Genomic DNA, 21,176 nt, shown 5'->3' on the forward strand with positions numbered 1-21,176 from the left:
TGTGGGTCCAAAGATGGCTGATGAGACCTGATTGCGAAACTCTGATGCAGCTTGGGCACATCTTTGTGTGAGGTGTGTGGGCTTGGGTTCTTGATTTTGTCTGTATCACGCTGTTTCTGTTGCTCCCTTTTTCATCTCCTGTTGTCATCATAAGTTTCAAAGTACTGATATCCTTGCAGCAGACTTTTCCTCTGTTTGGGGTGGTCCTTGGTGATTTGCTTCCATCAGTTGATGTCAATATTGAATTTTTCAAGTTGGCCTTGAGTACTTCCTTGAAGCACTTTCTTTGCCTTCCTCTTGAGCATATGCCTTGACTGCTGGGATAATAAAACTTGCATTGGGAATCTGGAGTTGGACAGCTAGATGACATGGCCAGCCCTGTGAAGTTGATGCTGGATGATCACCCCCTTGTACTCATGGTGTCTGCTTGTGGGAGAATGCTAATGTTGGTGCATCTGCCTTCCCACTGGATTTGAAGCATCTTCCGCAGGTACTTCTCCAGCGGTTTGAGATGTCTTTTGTATGTGGTCCATGTCTCAGCTCCGTACAGTAGGGTTGGGATCATGACTACTTGATAAACCATGACCTTGGTTTCGAATCTGATGTCACAATCTTTGAACACCTGTTTTCTGAGGCATCTGAAGGCTACACTTACACATTTGAGGCGATGTTGAATTTCTTTGTCGATGTTGGCCTTCTGTGAGAGACAGCTTCTGAGGTATGAGAAATACTCAGTGTTCCCCACAGTCTCACTATGAATCTGAATGTTGGGAGCTGCAGACTGCTTATTAAAAGCTTATCAATGGAGGACCTTAATCTTTTAAATATTAAGCATCAATCCCACTTTCTTGTATGCCTCAGTAAAGACATCAATGATTGCCTGTAGATCTGCTTCCAAATGAGCACACCCTATAGCGTTGTCAGTGTACTGGAGCTCAGTGATTGATGTTAGGATGGTCTTGATTTTGGCTTGGAGTTGGCTGAGATTTAAATAGCTTATCATCCATTCGGTAGGTTAGCTCCACTCTGTGGTAAGGAATATCAAGAAGAGTGTTGGAGCAATGATGCAGCCTTGCTTTCACTTCCAGCTTAACCTGAAAGAGATCTGAGATAGATTCATTATTGAGAACCACTACTCACATGCCATTATGAAGCAGGGAAAGAACGGTGATGAATTTTGGTTGGTATCTGTACTTCAGAAGGATCCTGCAGAGCACTTTTCAGGAGGGTTCTTACAATGATGTTTCCTTTGGCAGACAGCAAGGCGATCCCTCTGTAATTTCCACAGTTGGACTTATTTGCTTCCTTGAACATTGTCATGATTGTGGCATACCTGAGGTCATATGGAATTTCCTTATGTTTCTAGATCCTTAAGATGAGGACATGGAGCTGGGATGGGAGATCCTGGCCCCTCTGCTTGGTGATTTGGGCATGGATTCCATCAGCTTTAGGGGTCTTGTCATTCTTCATCTGCTTGATGGCTTTCCGCACCTCATCAGGGGTTGGAGGGATTTCAAGATAGGCTCTGACTGGGTGTTGCAGGATGGAGTTGAGAACACTCTAGTCAACAACATTGAAAAGGTCTTTAAAATGCCCTTTCCAATGAATGTTGATGGCTCCCCTTTCCTTGATCGGGTGCCCTGCATCCTTGGTTCTCAAGCGGGTTGATCCCTGGATGCTTGGACTGTAGATGGCTTTTGGTGGTGCTGAAAAATCTGTGCATATTGTAGATGTCAGTGAGATGTTGAATTTCCTTTGCCTCGTCTTCCCACCATTTGTTCTTCATACCATGGGTCCTCCTTTGGACCTCTGCCTTGGCTTGTTGGTGACTCAATTTCTTTTGCTTGGCATTGCTGTTCTGCCAAGAACAAAAGGCTGGCGCTTGTGGTTGATCAACTCTTGGATCGCCTGGTGGTTTTCATAAGATCAGTCTCGATGTTTCCTGGTAGAGAATCCAAGTACCTCTTCATAGATGCTGATAACGTGGATTTGAAGGTACCCCACATGCTGCTGAAATTCTCCTATCATTATTGATTGGAGTTTGCCAGTTTTTCTTTGAAGCACTGGTGGAAGAAATCTTACTTGATTGGGTCCCTGAGTCTTTCATTAGTTTCATTGGCTTGCATTTAAAACCCTCTTAAGTTTTCTGTGAGATTAGGGCCATGATAGTCAGTATATTAAATCTTCTAAAAGCCAGTTGTTTTCAATTTTCATCTAATAATATTTGGACTATATGTTTATTTCAGTAAATGATGTATAAAACCCAAAATATGAAAGCATCTATTTAATAAAAATAAGTTTCAGTATATCACTGTTAATATAACATGAACATATTTTATTTAATTTTAATATACATAGCTTTTCAAATTTGTTTTTAAATAAACCAGTGATTCTGGGTCTGTTGTTCAGGAGGCATTCTCCTTTTCTTCCCTGTTTGCAGAGCCAACTGTATATGCATCTGACCAACTACTCTGTGAATAAACATAATGAGCACTTTGAACGAGATGAAACAGAAGATAAAGGCAGCAAACGGTCCATAAAATGGTTTACTGAGTTTTTAGAAACAAATCATCTTGATGTTTCCAAATTCTGGAGTGATATTTCAGTAAGATAAAACTAACATGTACTTATTGATTTTTTTTTTTTTCAATATATGTACAATTAGAGAATGAATGGCACCTGTTGTCCCTAGACTTTGCTTAGAAACCAGCATGTTTTTGTGGTTTTATTAATCTAAATTCTCAGTAAGGCTCTTCACAATGTGCATGCATGCATGGCTGAGGAGTGCTTGCCATTCTTCAGCCCTGCTCCTTGTTCTGTCATATGCCACCATTGAGAAAAGTTCAGCTTCATCCTCTGTAACTCCCCTTCAGGTAGCTGAAGGCTGCTATTAAATCCCCTCTCAGTCTTCTCTTCTCCAGACTGAAAAAGCAGTTCCCTGAGCCTCTCCTCAGACCAGCCCTCTAAGCATTTTCATTGTCCTGCACTGGGCTCTCTCCAGTTTGTCTACATCCTTTCTGTAGGGGGCAAAACTGGACACAGTACTCCAGATATGGCCTCACTGGTACTGAATAGAGGACATGTTTTTATTTCTTTACATTCACTGTGTGGGCTAAATTGTACCTGCAGGTTCACATTTGTAACTCTTGATTCCTTTGGGGTTTCACAACTGAGGGAGACTAAATCGGACCTTGTTTATAGAGTAAAATGTGGTATAATCAGTTAAAAAATCACTAAGTTTGAAAAGCTCAATATTTGACTGTCATAATATTTATTTATAAACATATGATTCTTCATGTTTGTTCAAAGCATTTATTCTTTTTCTCTTAGACAGACCCTTTCCAGACTCCCAAACCAAACCAAACCACAAAACACTAGCAGTGTTGCTGGAAGCTCAGAGTTTGTGAGCATCCCATTTCATCATTTTAAAGCAATGTGATGAAGAACCACATTTCGGAGGAGATATTAAAAACGATGAATAAAATGTTTGTTGGCTTTTCCTTAAGTACTTGAGATAACTATTTGGTGTGCAGTATAAAAGATATTGAGCTCCATAGCTAAAGCAATGAAAGATGGGTAGCATGGGGAAAAAAAGTTTTGTATGCATAAATTCCTAGTGAGTATGATTTGTATGCAATTCTGTAGGACTGCTCTAAAAAATAAGAATAATTTCTTAGACCTTTTTATAGTTCCCACAATGGATCTGTACAATTTCTCTTACCGTTAATGCATTAGGAGAAGACTTGTATATGAAGAAGTAGTTTATGATTCAAATCAGAACATGCTGGTATTATGCTCTGATATCCTAATGCAACTTTCCAACAATTCCCCACAGGAACTAGTGGTGAAGACTCTCATAGTAGCTGAACCACATGTACTTCATGCTTACCGCATGTGCAGACCAGGGCAAGCTCCAGGAAGTGACAGTGTCTGCTTTGAAGTCCTGGGATTTGATATTTTGCTGGACAGAAAATTAAAACCATGGCTCCTGGAGGTAAGGGGCTTTTAGAACACAAGACATGTGCAAGTAAACCTGATCAGACTTTAGCCTGCCTCAAGCCTGTATGAGAAGATTCCCAAAGAAAAACTTAGCACTGTCCAAAATGATGTGGTGATGAGGTAGATGGTACTTATTTCTCTGTGCCGTGATTTAATTCATGTCCTTCAGTGATCATGGGTGTGGGATAAAGATGGAGTTCTGTTGTGTTGAAGGTGTGTTGTATTTTAGAAATGGTCTAAATTGAGGTTGCACTTATTTTAAAGGTAATGCAGCGCTTTTTTGAGATCAGGCTTTATGAAAGAATTCCATTCTGTGGACCACCTAAGTGCAATGTAGTTTTCCTCTGTGAATATTTCTGTTGATTTTTGTGAAATCCCTCAATATGCTTAAAGGCAGAAGAATTAGTTATTTTGCCAACTTCAGTAGTGAGTTATCTAGGCCAAGGAAGTACAGATGTTTGATACGTCTAAAATGATATGTCCACAGTCTTTCTCCCTGGCTGTGTGGAAAATAGGGAGTAGAGAAGAGGAAGATGCTGGCTTCTCAAGAGGTCTGTCAGTGATGTGAAGAATATATTCTTGTTTCTCACTCTTTCTCCTCAAAGAACTGAGGATGTTGACATTATCAACAGTCTTAGCATTAATTTATCCCAAGGGAGAAGATATATTTGATAAGGTGTTTTATTTTATGTTTTTTTCCTATTTTTAAACCGCAAACTTGACTTTTTTGGTAATATGATTGTCCTATTTACTAATTAAAGATAGAGAATAAGTTTGCTAATTTTCATACGACCTAATTTATTAAATCCATTACATGTGAGACGGTGTTTACAGATTTCAGACTTAATTTTACCTGGTGCTGAGCATTATGATATGGTCCAGGAAAGCACTCAAAGGAGTGATGAATCCCAATAAAATGATTTATAAGCTTAAGTACTTATTTAAATGCTTTGCTGGCTCATGCCATAGTGCTTTGCACTTTTCAGGACTGCATTTATCAATACACATTTTCCCAATTATGGTTTCAACTTACCAGCACAGAAGAGAAAATGATACCATTCAGTCTGCTTTACCAGATACAGTAGGAAGTTTTGATTGATTTGACCTGTGATATTTGATCTTTTATCAGTTTAAAAAAATTCTCCACATCAAAGTGATACATTTTCCAAATGAAGGCAAAATCTTTGAACATTGCCATTTTAATTTTTTAAAATAGCTTTATTTTAGTTGGTTGGCAAACTTTATTGAAATGAAGTTTTTTAATTGAACAGAACTTGAGAGGTCTTTGCCAATCCATAATTCAACATAGAATCCCCAGTACACACAGGGCGTCTTTATATATGCTTGCTTGCTGCGGGGGAGCGGTTAATTAGAGTGGCTCTAATTAAAGTGCCCGCAGCATCTCATATATTCCGTGTCCTGCACTTCAAAGTGGCGATGGGGGTGCTTTAACCAAAGCTCATTCAATGAGCATGCCAACTGCCATTTTGAAGTGCTGGGATGCTAAATACACGAGACACTGAGGCTGCTGGAGCATGCTAATTACTGTGCGTAGGAGTAGACATCCCGAACATCTATAGGAACCCACAGTTCTTAATTACTTTTTTCATTGTTTGGATGTCAAAAGGTTAATTGCTGCTTATAGAACACGATGATGATAATGTGATTGCTTCAAGCCACATAATATTTGATAGTTAATATTATGTGGTATAATTAAGCTATTGAATAGAGTGTTTTTTTGCTAGTAAATTAAGCACCAGTACTAAATTCTCTGTTCATTTGTGTGTATCAGTACTTCAGTAGGTTTACACGTAAGGCCTTTATCATCTAGAAATCTGTTTATTTTAGAAATGAGAATCAGTGTTAGTTTCAGATATTATATTCAATTTAAGTGGCCCTGCCAGTTTTTGAGGTTTTGACAGTTACAGTTTGATATTTTAAAATGTGTTTTCCCTTTCCCATTATGCTTCATGGAAGACATGCATGAACAGTACAAGAACCAGTTCAGCTAACTGATTATGCAGTGGAAAGACTGTACATTAACTGGCTCTATATTAAGCGTTGTCAAATAAGTGGAGTGAACAGCTTGGAAAAATATTTTCCTCCTAATCTCTTTTGGCTATAATAATCTTAGGTGTTAAGTGTAAAAATAGTAGGTAATAAATTGCAGCCAAACGTGTGAATTTTCAGCAGACTGTGCCCCTTTAAGTGCACTGTTAATATATGTGCTTGAGGCTTTACTGCTATTTTTCAAACATACCAAGTTAAGTCATTCTGGTAACTGCTTGCAGTGCTGTACAGCTTAAGGAAAACAAAATGTATTATTATTTAATTTTCCAGTCATAGTAAAACCTGGTAATGATTTGGATGTTAAAGAGTAGAGCATCCACAATTAATGAGCTTTGTTCTCCCATCGATAATGCTGTCATTAAGTAGTTTGCCAGGGATCTTTTTTGTAAGGGTTCAGCATAATTCTAATTAGAAAAACTCAATTTCCTTCACTGTCTTTTGTGTAGAGGGGAAATTATTTTCTGGAGTTGATGTTCTGATCAGAATCACCACATGGCACATGGTTTCACCTGTGTCTTATAAATGGAGATGTCCATTTTCAAGCGAGTCGCTGGCTCTAAAACTGGTCTAGTCTAACGCTAGCTTTAGATTGTTCCCACATTCCATGTTGATTGTGTGTGGGGAGTGGGACAGATGTCACAAACATTGCTGTGGTACTGAAGATTATTGGAGTAGTATTGAACGTGAGTAGTTTTGTATTATGCTGTTATTAGTTTTTAACGTTAGGATTCAGTTGTTTCTCCTTTTGTCCCAGCTAAGAGAGGTGACTTGTCTAGAATTGTGTTAGGCAGGCACACTGACCAAATTAACATGAAGTTTAAGCTTAAGAGCTCCCTGCATTCATACCTTATTTATGAACATTCACTCTGCTTGTTCCTATATATTATTGGAGTACCCTCAGATCAGCATGTAATAATATTGACTTCCTTCTTCTGTAACAATTCCAGCTTCTTGCATGGCTTCTCACTCTTATCTCATTCCACCATTTCCCTCCTGCCAGGAACTCCCTAAAGGGGCAGAATTGCTCGTTATAATGTTAGTGATAAGTGCTAATCACAAGGCCAGGAATGTGACTGCATCAGATGGATGCGGCCTGTATGCTTTTCTTTAGCGTACGTCACATTTATTTTACAAAATTAGCTGGCCAAAGTTTAATACTTTACTGCTTTCACAACATTGCAACTGCTCTCCAACCTGAGGTGGTCTCTGCATCTTCCTTTCGGTGAGATTTGCCAGTGTCCATTTACCCCCTGCCCCGGTCGTGGTGAGCTTTGGCAACATGCTAGTAGTGACTTTTGGAAATGCACTAATGCCCTCCTGTGGCATTGGATGTTCTGACATGGGGCTGCATGGCCTGTTCTTTTAGACTAGCCATAAGTTTGGGCACCTTTGTTCTGTTTTTGGAACTTGTAGTTTTGTTGTTTTTAACCAAAAACGCCTGTTTGTGTGTGATTGTTCCTGCACTTTTCTTCACTCCAGGTAATTTTAGATAAATAATGATCTCTGACACATTTGAAATTCCTGAACTAATTTCAGTTTTGATTCCAGCTGATCATGTTCAGTGTGGTTCCTAAGACTTGGAGAAAAGAAGATCCTTTTTAAGACTTGTTTTTCCCCCTGGAAATCTGATGCATATATCTGCTGTCTGTTGTCTACATGGCATTTTCATGTCTTAATCTTTCTTGGTTGGATCCAATAATTGAGGACTCCTTTGTTCTCCTCTACTTTGACCTCAAGCATGAGGATTAGGGGAAACTAAGGTTTGGGGGCAGGGGAGGTCTTTGAGGCAAACAGGCAAAAGAAATATTGCGCTAAACCCTTCTAAAAAGTAGTCAGGATGACATATGGGGATCTAAGTTTGTGTCTCCTTGGTTTCACTATCAGACATGCTTAATTTAGAAGCATAAAGGCTTCTGTTTTGTTTACTTTTAGCTCTGCCAAATGATTTTTGAACTCAGGTGATCAAGACAAGTTTAATTTTCATTTACATTAAATTGTATGCTTAGTGCAGCCATACTGACTCAATACATTGTTTCCCTGAAGCCAGTTCTCCTAGAAAAAAAGTTACAAAACCATACAAGTTTCCTTGCAACTAATATCCCTTTTCAAGGGAATTTCCAGAACAGGCATAGAGGAGTGGTTTAGCACCATTGCACTGGTCTAGAAGGTATTTTCCAGGTCTTGAGGCAGTTTTGACCTAACCCTAACTCCAAACTTTTGCAAAGAACCAGATGCTGGGAGCTATAGTAGTACGGAGGTAATGTTATCTCTGTTCATGCAGTGGTACCAGTGCTGGAATTTAAATTCCCTCATTTTCTTAAGATTTCATAGTTTTTCCAAATACAACATGATCTAGAATATAATATATACCCTGTTTTTGAAAGGCAGAATGGAGGAAAAAAGCCTTTTTTTTTTCCCCCCTACAGTGATGGCTGCATAGAATAGGGGCAGAGACTAATTTCAGTTGATTCACCCTCCCTTTCTTGCTTAACAAAAGCTGAAACCCTAGCTGCTCCTGATGTCTAGTCTTTGTGTGTGAATCTGTGATTTTGAAAAAAAAGAAAACCTGAAGAGTTTTCAAGCCTGTGAAATAAAGAGGAGAGAGATCAGGAACAGCTGTCAGACAGTGGAATTGCCCTGTGTTAGTTTGATTAGTGCAACATCAAAGCCATTAAAAAGAAAAGACAATTGTTAACACCTCTGGAGTTCAGAATGGTGAGCTATTAAGTCAATTGACTCCCTCTGTTGTCATAATAATTATGCAACAACCACTGCATTGTGGAGCAGGAATGAAAGCATGGTGTTTCTATCTTAGTCAGAAAATCAGCTTTGCTGCTTATTTTGAGGGAGGGAGTGTTATATTGGGGGGAAGGTGCATGTTATATGTGAGAAAATATAGTAAATGTCCTCCGTAAAACCTGCAATTCTGTTCCTATTAGAAGGTTTGGCAATATTTATTTTTGTTTCTCTTTGAAGAAGCAGTAGCAAAACCAGAATTCATCTTGTTTTGTTTCAGCTGTTTTGGCTATGCTGAGCTAGCAAGATTGAAAAGTAATGAAAACTTTAGCGATTTACCTTTGACATCAGATCTGAATATATGCGCAGGGGGGCATGGATAAGTAGATGCTTAAGTACCTTGCTGAAATGGAGCCAGGGAATCAACCTGTTGAGTAAGAGGATGTCATTTTTAAATGGACACTATGCTTCATTTAAGCAGAAGCACTTGAGGAAAAAATAGATAAGTATGGCAGAAAACTGAAGGTGGTTGTTGATGTCTCAGTCAAGTGCCTTAGGCACTGAATAAACTGTCTATCTAGTGTTATTTCATGAAAATGGGAAACATGCTGCTGCTTTCTTGGTTTATTTCCATGAAACTAGAAAACCCCCTCAGTTGATAGGATGGTTTGCATAAAGACAAATAGACTGAATCATGAACACCACTTTAATATCTCTTTTAGAGTTATATTTAAACACAGCACTTAAGTGATACGCTAAGATTGCCTCTGTCTGATTTTTCCTCATTGGTTTTTAGAAACATTGTTTTAACACAAATATCTACTCATGAGTATCCCCATAGCATTAATTATTTTAAAAATAGGCAGAAATACCACCTGTCCTCTCCAGTCTCGACTAATGTGACATTGCAAATTATTGCTTAAGGAAGAGAATGCTGATTCTCTCAAACAAGCCTGCCTTCATGTAGATAAAGCCAGATTGCACCATCTAGTGGAAGAAGTCAGGAACATCTATTTCCAAGTCAGTCATTTGTCTGGATAATTTCCTGTAGAAAACTATGAATATTACAGTATGCTTAATACACTGTTGATTACTACACATGTAATTTATAGTCTGTGATTTGGCTTTCAGTATATTATAAATGGTTGAGCCAGCCATTTCAGAGGAAGATTTTACGAGCGATCGTGGACTGCTGGAAATTCTGTGCAACGTGCAGATAGCTCTCAGCATTCATTGACATGGGGGAAGGTTCTCAGTTTAAATATACTTTAGAAGTTTGCAGAATGTATTCGGCACTACATGAGATCTGGTACCAAGTTTGGGCAGCCAGCACTGTCAAAGGGAAGTATCTGTATTAAGTGAACAGTAAAGTCATAGATTATCAAAGTGTGTAACTAACAATCTTCTTCTTATGCGGTTCTCTGCAAACAAGATTTTACAATAGGAATATAAAGAACTTTTGCAATCTGCCTTTCAGTATGCTGCAAATATATGGTGAAACTGGGAGACGGGTTTGCTTTTTACTAATGCATAGGCAAGCATGCTTTCAGACTATCTAAAGCTGAGTGGGCAATGGAAGAATCTCATGTTATCCCCCCTGGTCTAACCACTGGCACTCAACAGCACTTTCAAACACCAAGGATCTTTACTGTTTCATGGTGATGAAGATGGGCAGAACCATTGCTCTGATTGCTCCTGTGTCATTCTTTTGGGGTACTGTAGAAATGGAAAGGAGCTTGTGGGAAGGCACCTTAGGAGATTTCTCTTTTTTTCTTAGGAAAGAGAAAGAAAAAGAGAGAAATTTAGCAAGATAGCTCCTTGTTTTTCTCCTCTTTGATTCTTTAGAAGAAACATGTAGATTGCAATCCATAGCTGCTAAGATTGAATGCGTTGTATTTATATGGCAAAATGGTGGGGCTCCTGTAGGGAGCTGAAAAGCAGGGGTACTACAGTAACATAATGTTCTGGCTCTGTAAATCTTGGATGTTGACATTGGAAATACATTTGTCATTGGTTCACAGTAGCAAATGTATTTTGTAATGCCACAGTGAGCATGTTTTGGTCTAAATAGGCATAATTATTCAGAGAAATGAGAAGAATTCCTATGTTATGCAAAAATCTATTCTTTTATATGGCTAACTCTGAAGACAATGTAACTGCCTGTGAGAATGTTTGAGGTTTGCAATTATTGTCAATGCTGAAATTGCTGGGCTTGTTCTCACCACAAAATAAATGTAGTAAAAACCAACATAAAATCAGAGAAATCGGGCTATTTTCCCCCTAATTTTTCATGTATTAGCACATATCATCTATATACATTTTGTCACATTCATGAGCTCTTTGGCAAGAGGTGTGAATTTGGGAAGAAAACATTTTGTTTTCCGTATAAATTTAAGGGAGAAAGTTCACATGTTAACTATACTCTTCAGTTAAATTTGACTTATACTTATTCATTGAGTGCCACCATAATAATTAATGAAGCAGTACTAGCAGAGGCATATTGAATAGGCATTAATGATCACATAGATGAATGCAGAAAACCATTACATCCAACCTTTCTTTAATCCTCAGGAAATGCCTGGCACTAGGGTCCGCATTTCAAGTATGTGTTGAATTTTTTTTTTTTTTAAAACAAGCTTTTAAAAATACTGCTGTCCCTTTGGCCTGAGTAGTGATCCAATGATTTGGGTCTTGCTAGATTGATTCAATAAGGATAAAAATTGATAATATGGTTCAGTTATCTCTTTGCAAACTGGTTTACCGATAAAGTTGTTTTTCTGAAAGAGTGGAAACCAACTGCAACCAACTGCCTTATGTCCCGAAGATCTTTGTCCCTCTTCATTGTTGCATGGATTCTATTAGGATTGCTTCTTGTTGTCTGCTGGCTTTTTTCTCTCAAATGCAGAGTTTACCATACCTATTACCAAACTATTACCTAGTTTTCTGCATTTGCAAGAAATCCTAGGGAGCTCTGACCTTGTGACTTTACTTTCCTCATGCTCAGAGTCTTGCAGAGTGGCGTCTAATGTCTTCAGCTGTGCCCTCTATTAAAAGAAAACTTAAAGAACACCTTTAATTGCTCCATTTAGGCTAACAGCCACATCAGCTTTAAAGGGATCTGTGGTTTTCTGGTAAATCCTTTGATCTATGTGGTAATAGCCATTAACCTCGCTGAGCATAATCAGACTTATGGTAGTTGGCCATTTACATGTCAACTCTTACAATAAGTACAATATTTGGAAAAATTTTAGCAAGTTTAATGAAGTCTCCAAAAATATTTATGTTCACGCATCATTTTAACAGAACATTAGATTCATGTTATAGAAAAGATGCCATTCTTTATTTAGTAGATTATATAGGTTTACAAATTTATATAGGAGCCTGTTAGGTTAATCTGTTTAAATTCTGCAGAGTTTTGTGTAAAGGGATGTATACGTGGCATCATCAACTTTCCTATTATGACAGCTGCAAGTTTTCTTTCTCCTGCAACTTCGTGTTACTGGACTGAAGGAAGACTGGAAGAGCAAGAATCTGCTGTTTGAATGTTTTGACAAAGAGACTGAGTGACAAAGTGCAGCTTGTCCAGCTTTTTCTGGTGAGATTGTTTCATTTAGCTAACTTGAATCCTAAAATGTTAGGTAACATTTAGGATTTGGTCCTTTAAGGGGCTCTTTAGTCAGTTATGCCTGGTTGCTAAAGGCAGCTGCACATAATGCTAGTCACAGCATTGGGTATAGCTTAGTCACAGTAGACCTGTAGGCCATTTAGCTAAGGTGAACCTTTCCTTTGCTTTGGTTTTCTGACACAGTTATGAAATACAGCAGTGCAACTACAGCTATGTTCACTCACACACACATTGTTTAGCTGTATGCACAACCCTTTTGTAGTTTTACTGTGTAAGAGTAGCAACCAGGCAGCAGCCAGGTACCCAGTGAGGGCAGCCATTTTGGCCTAGGGATATAAACTGGGCTGCAGTTTGCTGCAGGAAGGAAGGAGAATACATCAGGCTGAGAGGCTGTTCCAGCCAGTCAGGAGGTAAGGGCAAGGGCTTTGGGGAGGAGGTGACCCCTTGTCCTGGGTAAGATGTAAAACTGCACTGTGCTGGGGAAGGCTGGTCTGCTGGGGCTCCTAGTGGCATGGGAGCCCCCAGGAAATGCCAGGCCAGTTACCTCCTTGGTGAAAGGCGGATTGGGGCGCCTTAATAACCCCAGCCCCACCCCCCTGGTGGTGTTCTAGAAAGCAGGGGGAGCCCAGGGCTCAGTGAAGGACCCCTGAGGCAGAGCTTAGGCCAGAGGAGGGACGTAGGGCCACACCCAGGCAGCAGAGGAAAGCTTGAGAGCGCGAGTCAGACACTGTGTGAGAGGGGTGATGAGTAGAGCGGCCCCGTGAGTATGGACAAGTGAGGCGGCTCAGTGTGGGCATAGTAGCCTGGCGAGGGGCTAGGAGTGAAGTAGGCCTACAGTCATAGAATCATTCAGTCGATGCTCAGGTGAGCGTAGCGGGAGATACCCAACAGACTGCACCAGGGCTGACCGAGGAGAGGAGAGCTAAGCCCAAAGTCGGGTAAGACCAGGCAGAATGAGTGTGGCCCCTGAGAGAGGGCAGTATGAAAGAGGCTGTGTGAGAGCCAGCGGAGTGAGTGGGATCCCAGTGAGAGAAGGGTAGCGTGTGAGTGGCCCTCTAGAACTGTAGAAAAGAGCCACAACTGTGTGCCCAGTTTGCTGTGGCCATAGGCCGGTGAAGTAACACAGCAATAACATTTGTGAGGCATGGGATCTGTGGAGGAGAAGTTGGAGTGGGTATTAGGCTGTTACCAACAGGGCGAGTGATGGGTAGCCTCCCACCTTTGTAACAACTCTCATATTTTTCCATCAAGGCATGGCAGGAAAGGAAAGCAGGCTGTTACCCCAGGAGCAGGGTGGCCGGTAAAGATCAGATGAGGAGGCCATCCTGTTACATACTGGTAGTTACAAAGTGAGAGCAAGTATTATGAACTTGAGCAGTTCTGGAATAAATTCAGTAACTATTTAAAATTCAGCATAAAATATAGGAACATAGGTCACCAAGGCAATTGAGCATCCAGTCTCTTGCATTTAACCTGAGGAATCCCCATAGTTACCACATCACACTCTCAAACTCTCCTACAAAGTACAGTACCTGAAACACCAAGAATACTCTATTACATGACAGGTAAAAGCAGAGGAGATGAGAGTATTGCTAGTGCCTTGCCACTGCAATAATAGTGAAGCATCCGATTAATATTTCCTCAGAAGATCCTAGGAAAAGGACTGGGCCCCACACACATTACTGAGGAAGGTAACATTCTCTTCTTCACAATGCTGCATGCTGATCTGACGTAGGGGAGGAATTTCTTGTTAACCCCAGATTTAGCAATCAGCATGACCTAGAGTGAGGGAGCAAGTTTCTCTAGCTAGGAACCTTTACAAACCTCAACAGCATCAATGTACCACAGCCAAAATGCCCCCTGTTAATTGAGGCCAACTTCCTTGTGCCTCAACAGAAGGTAGAAAACCTGGAAGCTAATGCAGTAAGGAAGACAAAAATAATCCTACCTGGTCTCAACTAGTGACCACTAAAAGCTATGAGGCATGGTGATTATCAGATGACTTCCACACCACAAAGCAACACCATATTAACCTAACCTGGGGATTGCAGATACATGACTGCATATATGATAAAGAATGATTGTTGAGCCAGATTCCTTGTCCTATCAAACCAATTGTACTGTAACCTTGTTCAGTTCAGTGGTAAAGTGATTCAGGTTCCTTGCTTCTAGCATTTAGTCTTTAAAACAATTCCTCTTCTCTGATAATTAGAAATATTGGAGGGAAACATAGGAGGCCTTTGATCTGGTATCCCATGATGTTCTCATGGGAGAATTGAAGGATTGCGGTCTAAGCTATTCGACAGTTAGGTGGGTAGGAAGCTGGTTGTGGGGTAGGACCCAGAGAATTCTAATGAACAGATCTGTGTCATCCTGGGGAGAAGTGGCCAGTGGTGTCCTGTAGGGGTCCATGCTTGGTCCAGTGCTTTTCAGTATCTTTATCAGTGATTTGTATGTGGGGGTGAAGAATTCACTGGCCAAGTTTGCAGATGACACCAAGTTATGGAGGAGCGAGGTCATGCTTGAAAATAGGCTGCAGATACAGGTGGACCTAGACAGGTTGGCAACTTTGGTGGATAGGAACCAGATTAAGTTCAATATTGAGAAGTGTAAAGTGCTTTGTGTGGGGATGAGTGATCCCCAACATACTTACAGGCTTGGTGGTGTCAAACTGACTAGCACCGTGACTGAAAGGGACCGAGGGGTAATAATAGACTGTAGTATGCACATGAGCTGTCTGTGTGATGCTGTAGCCAGCATGGCAAACAATACTCAGGCATGCATCAACTGATGCATCTTAAGGAAAACTGAGGAAGTGATTCTTTTGCTTCACTCAGGCGTGGTGAGACTGTAGCTGAAGTACTGTGTCCAGTTGTGGGTGCCACACTTCAGCAAGGACATGGAAAAGCTTGAGTCCGTAGAGGAGCCACCTGTATGATCAGAAACTTGCGAGGCAAGCCGTACAAGGAAAGGTTGAGAGACTTGGGTCTCTTCAGATTAAAAAATAGAAGGATGGGACTTGGTAGCAGCTTACCTCTATATCAGGGGAGTACATCAAGGGCTCGGTGAACAGCTGTTCACCAGGGCACCCTTGGGCACCTCCAGGGTACCTCCTGGCCATTACCAGGAGTAATGGCCACAAATTCCTGGAAGACCATTTCAGGCTTAACACTAGGAAAAACTTCTTCACAGTTAGGGTGTCCAGACTGGAATAAACTCCCTCCAGAGGTGGTGCAATCACCTACCTTGGAAATCTTCAAGAGGAGACTGGATAGTCACCTAGCTGGGGTCACTGGACCTCAGCTGTCTTTCCTGCCTAGTGCAGGGGGGCTGGAACGGATGATCTTGTGAGGTTCCCTTCCAGCCCCTTACAATCTATGAATCTATTCTTATTTCCAATCTAAGTTTATAATTAATAATTTGTAACCATCACTAGTTAAAGTGTAAATATAGAGTGAGAATATAAAATAATGTACATTGGGAACATTTTGTACAGGAGTCTTTACTAAGCAACCCTGTGTAGATACACATTGATTATTTAACAAATACTTTTCTGTTTATGTATTATCGCCTGTGTTTACTGGGTTTAAAATGGCTTGGATGTTGACTGTTTAAATTTGTTTTGCTGATGGTCTACCCAGAACAGCTTAGACATTTGACACTGCTTGTATCTATTTTTCTGCTCATAAATTTTGGGCATTTATCTATTATCTAAATAGTCTACTAAGACAAGTAATAGAAAGATGGAAGATACTAGGATAGGTCAGCCTCGTAGAGGAAAGCGAAAAGGTAAAACTGTATAAAAGTTGTAGTTCAGTGGGCTTATTCAAGATAGGCAAAGGGGGCTTTTTGAAGCCAGATGGTTCAGCAGGTTGTCTAAATGAAGAGTCTCCAGTTCACTTCTCTAATTCCCTGTTGATGAACAATTCATTCTAAATGAGCTCAGCCTATTTCATTCCCTGGCAGTTTCTGTTGTGGAGATGGTTGCTTCTAGTTGACATTCTGTTGAGGGAGAAAGAATTGAATTCTCATGGCAGCCATTGGATAGAATCCGGAAAAGGAAGAAGAGATTGTTTTGGCCTGTAAAGAGGTACTAATGCAGTATTGCAACCTTAAGGAAGCACTCAAGCCTGGGATGTGGAGGGAGATTTTCTTTCCCATACTTTTCTTTCTGTCCCTTTTTTCTTCTGTGCAACCACTAGCATTTAGCAAACAGTGGCTTCCGAAATTTTGTAATGCCTTTAAATGCTAAGTTGAGAGTTGCTCTTAATTTACCTTCTTGAGTAAAACTTGAAAAGTAGCCCAGCTGTCAGCTAAGTGCAGGGGACTGTAGTGAGCAGCAGGAAGAAGAATGTGGCATCCTGCCTCTTAAATCTATCTTCAGGACTCAGCGGTGGATCTGAGAATTGTGTTAATGCATCATTAGAGCAGGTTTTGTGCACCTTAATTAACTATGATCAAAGCTTACAAAGAGAAAAAGAAAAAGATTATATCCTAAATCAATAACTGAATTTTGTATGTAATCATAAGCAACAGATAAAATGCATTATTCTAAAATGTCTAAAAAATTCTCTTTTTAGACGTTTCTAAAACAAATTCTAAAAAAATGTAGACAGCCTGTTTCTCACCCATTGACTCCTCAGTCTACATCTTCAGTGCCTGCCTGCCTTGTATGGATACGAGCCCAGCCTCTGGCTTCTTTACTTTTTATTCCATGCAGGAAGAGCACACACCAACTGCTGAACCTTCCTCAGCCTGATGAAATTTTTTTCCAACTATTTAAGTTGGTCTAATAAAAGATACCAGATTCACCCAAAGAACCTTGTCTGCCTAAAAAATCCTTTCTATTTTTATATTCCTGCCAAATTCTGGGATTAGAATGAAGTGTTTCCTTGATATCTCAAACCTTTGAACACGGGGCAACACAGCAGGTGTTTGAGATGACATCAGGTTTCTATCTCTTAAAAAGGTCCAAAGATGGAGATCCCACAACATATATAGTAATCTAGTCCAATTTTTAAATCACCCTCATAGTAAGAGAGTTCTTTTTAATAGCCAACCTAAATTTCCATCCCAGTACCCTTTGTCTGTATATTTATAATATGTTGTCTCTCTTATGCCTAAATTGTAAGCTGTTTGGGACAGGGACTGTTTCTGTCTTCTGTATGTGTACATATTGTATGTACATGCATCTACAGCTACCCAGAATCTGTGATGCCACCTGAAATGTGCCATAGCCACAAACGTCCTCAGCTTCTTGTTTGTAATGGATTCTTATTGTTCAGGACATATGCCATAAAAATTGTGATTTCAGAAACCTATTGTGAATAAAGTACGTTTTTAAACTTAGAAGAAGATAAGAGCACAGATAGTATTATCTTACTTATTCTTAAACTGTAGTTGTAGTAGCTTACTAGAGAAGTCTGTGATTACATTTCTCACCTGTGTTAAGCTAAATTGAAAGGACAGAAAAGATATTATAAATGTTACAGTGTACTATAATTACTTCTCATATTGCTGGCAGAAATGTTATATATAATGCTGCAACAGTAATATGAAGTATTGTTAATAGTACTCAAGATGTTAGAAAACTTAGAAGTGAAAGTCAGCATGCACTTCTCGATGGGTACCTGTATACATTCCAGGAGGCTGCTCCAGTGCACTGTAATTCTAGCATGTTGGGAGTACACTCGATTAATCGAGTCTGCTGGAGCATGCTAGTCATCTTCCCTTGACAAGGTTTCAGTAAAGCGCCCCAGCTGCCATTTTGAAGCATGGGGACTCTGTTACACAAGGTGCTTTAATTAGATTCATAGATTGTAAGGCAGGAAGAAAGCAGCAGAGGGGCAGGTGGTGGGGAAAGCAGAAGCGAGGGAGCAGATGGGGGAAGCAGGAGTGAGGAGTAGGAGGCAGGGGAAGCAGTGGCAGGTTGTGGGGAAAGCAGGGGTGGGGGAACAGGCATCCTGTCCCTCATCCCTTGCTCCATGGTTACTCCCACCTCACCATTTACCTCCTTCTGCTGATCTGAGCACAGGTGGGGAGACGAGGGGAGAGAGAAAAGGAATAGGGCATGGTGCAGTGCTGAGCTCCCAGCAGAGTTACTTCCTGCAGCATGGGGCCAGCTGGAAACTAAAGCAGCAGCAATGTGTAGATTCCTTCCTTGGCCAGTAAGGGAGGGAAGGGGTGGGGGAAAGGAAGTGGAAAATCCAGACAGGGAGTAGACCTGATGCATCCCTGTCCCTGCACTGCTGTTTCTCACAGCTCCCAGTTGCGATGCTTCAGTTTTAAGAAGAGGCCTTGTTTTCCCCATGATGAATGGGGAAAAAAACCTCATTTTAGACTTGAGTAAATGTGGTGTCTGGTCAGCTGTTTCTAAAGCATGAAAACTACATTTTTTCAGGTTCTACTGTAGTTTGAAATCCAAAAGGCAGTAATTTGAGTTGGACATTTGATTTGCTAAGTACATTACAATTAGTATACTGCTTCTGAAAGTTGGACCAGGCCTTGATACAAGGCCCATTGAAGTTGGTGGGATCTCTCCATTTATTTTAATAGGTCTTGTTTGCATATTTTTTAGTATTCTTAAGCCTTTGTTCTTTGGGGCTTATATATGTCAGTTGAACTATTTACATTAGAAAGTTAAAGGGGTACAAGGTTTGCAAGACTGGATATGAAGTTTTTTCATAATTAAATTATTTCAGTATGGCAGACTAATTGATGGCAGAAGGCAGGGTAGATTTGCACCTTACAGACTAACTAAATTGGATATCATAGTATAATCTTTCAAAATCAAAATCTTTCAAGATCACAGCATCTGATGAAGTAGGCCACTTCATGCTTATGATTTCATATTTCTGATTTAATTAGTCTATAAGGTGCAAATCTACCCTGCCCTTCTGCCTGACTTCAGACCAACAGTGCTACTGGTTATCATGTTAAGCAAATCATAAGTGTAGCTTTGCTTATGATAAATATATTTTAAATAAGATTTTATCTACTCATTTCCTTGTCTAGTAAGTTTTTCTCTGTAGCCTGTTGTGAAAGTTCTGGGTTTAAGTCTTTGTTCCAGTTATGAGGGCTGGACTTAACTGGGGCTTAATAGCAGTGGTGCAGACACACTGGGGCCAGAATGGAGTCTAGCTCCCTTTCCCATAGTTGTACTGACAAATGCTGGAGTAAAATGCAGTACAAATTTATGTTAGTCATTAAGGGGTGTAGGTTGTAGTTGTGTTGGTCTAAGGACATAAGCAGATGGGGTTCTTCGGGTAAATCTGATATCTTTTATTAGACCAACTAATTTACGTTAGCCATTAATGCACTTTCTTTATTTTTTGGTTTGACCATGTCACCCTTCTGCTTGCATCCTTTCCTTCTTTGTGACAAATGTAAACTGTTTTTAGTCTTAAGGCTCTTCCAGCCTATCCCTAATCTGTTTTCTTTCATTCACTACCAAGATTTTCTTGTTTCCAGTCAGTTTTTGATATTGATGCTGTCTCCTTGTCAAATTTTGATCAAGTATCTTCATATTTATGTCTGAAAAGTATTTCCCGTACTTGCTGGCAAAGTTGCCTAATAATCTTCCTTTAAAGCCATCCTTAAAACTCCTTTGATACTTGAAGCAAATTTGAGAGTGGTTATGGGCTGGTCTGCTGACACCAGTGCTTGTTGTAGTTACTAACATTAGAACCTTAGAAAAGTGCTGGAAGGGAGGACCTTGGGAGGTCATCTAGTCTAAATCTCCACTCAAGCCAAGTTCGTAACTGTTTTAAACCATCCTAGGTAAATGTCTCTCTAACTGGCTCTCAAAAAGGTCCAAAGATGGAGATCCCACAACTTCTATAGTATTCTATTCTAATTTTTAAATTGCCCTCATAGTGAGAGAGTTCTTTTTAATAGCCAACCTAAATTTCTCTCTCAGTACTCTTCTGTCTGTATACTATAATACATTGTCTCTCTTATGCCTAGATTGTAAGCTGTTTGGGACAGGGACTGTTTCTTTCTTCTCTATGTGTACAGTATGTAACACAGTGGAGTAGTGGTCCATGGCTGTGTCTCTCAGTGCCTCTGTACAACAAGCTAAAGTAATTGCTTTAAAAATCAATGAGGAACAGACCTTGAATGAGGATTTTGTGTGTTCAAATGGTCACATTTCAGAATAGAATCACATTCCAGGGTTACTTACAGACTGCTAGATACAGCTAGAGGAGAGTTTACCATTAACAGATTCATTGTTGCATTGTTCAGCTATGCAGCAAATGTTCTACTGAAATCATTTGATAGTTGTGATATATAACTAGGGGTGTGTGAAATAGTCTGTATTCTATTTGGATTTGGCCCAATTTCAGGGGACAGTGATTCGATTCCCTGATTTGGATCACTGTCCCGATTCAATTTGGCTGAATCTGAAGGTTTGATTCTGATTCTGAGAATCAGCTATCTTAGCTATAAACACAGCTTTATATGCTTTTTCTATGTACCTCGAGGTACCAGGCATGGCTCATGAATGCTAAGATGGTGGGACAGATGGAGCATCCCCCAGGAGTGCGAGGGTCCCCCCGTGTGCTCGGTGGCAGACCACCCCCCTGCACCTGACTTGATGATCAGCCATCGATGGGAAGCTGGGTGACAGCGACCACGAGCTGATCACCTTCAGAAGTCCTTGACTTCAGAAAAGCCAACTTTGACAAACTCAAGAGGCTTGTCGGTCAGGCCCTCAGGGACCATGACCCCAGGGAGATGGGAGTTC

General features: G+C 40.3%; 1 protein-coding gene across 3 annotated transcripts in view; it reads left to right on the forward strand.

The window, feature by feature from the left end:
- TTLL7 (tubulin tyrosine ligase like 7) overlaps positions 1 to 21,176 on the forward strand; it is an 82,053-nt gene that overhangs the window by 18,660 nt on the left and 42,217 nt on the right. For 2 of the 3 annotated variants that reach the window (XR_002100240.1, XM_019531196.1), the window contains exons 7-8: positions 2,441 to 2,605; positions 3,836 to 3,994. The exons of the other annotated variant lie outside the window; for it this stretch is intronic. Coding sequence is in view for 1 of the 2 variants with exons in the window: in XM_019531196.1 (XP_019386741.1) it covers positions 2,441 to 2,605; positions 3,836 to 3,994 (324 nt within the window). In the remaining variant the exon portion in view is untranslated. The remainder of the gene's footprint in view (positions 1 to 2,440; positions 2,606 to 3,835; positions 3,995 to 21,176) is intronic. 3 annotated transcript variants of the gene reach the window in all.

This window comes from Crocodylus porosus, unplaced genomic scaffold (genome assembly GCF_001723895.1).
Source record: "Crocodylus porosus isolate Cpor-Errol unplaced genomic scaffold, CroPor_comp1, whole genome shotgun sequence".
Classification (NCBI taxonomy): Eukaryota; Metazoa; Chordata; order Crocodylia; family Crocodylidae; genus Crocodylus; species Crocodylus porosus.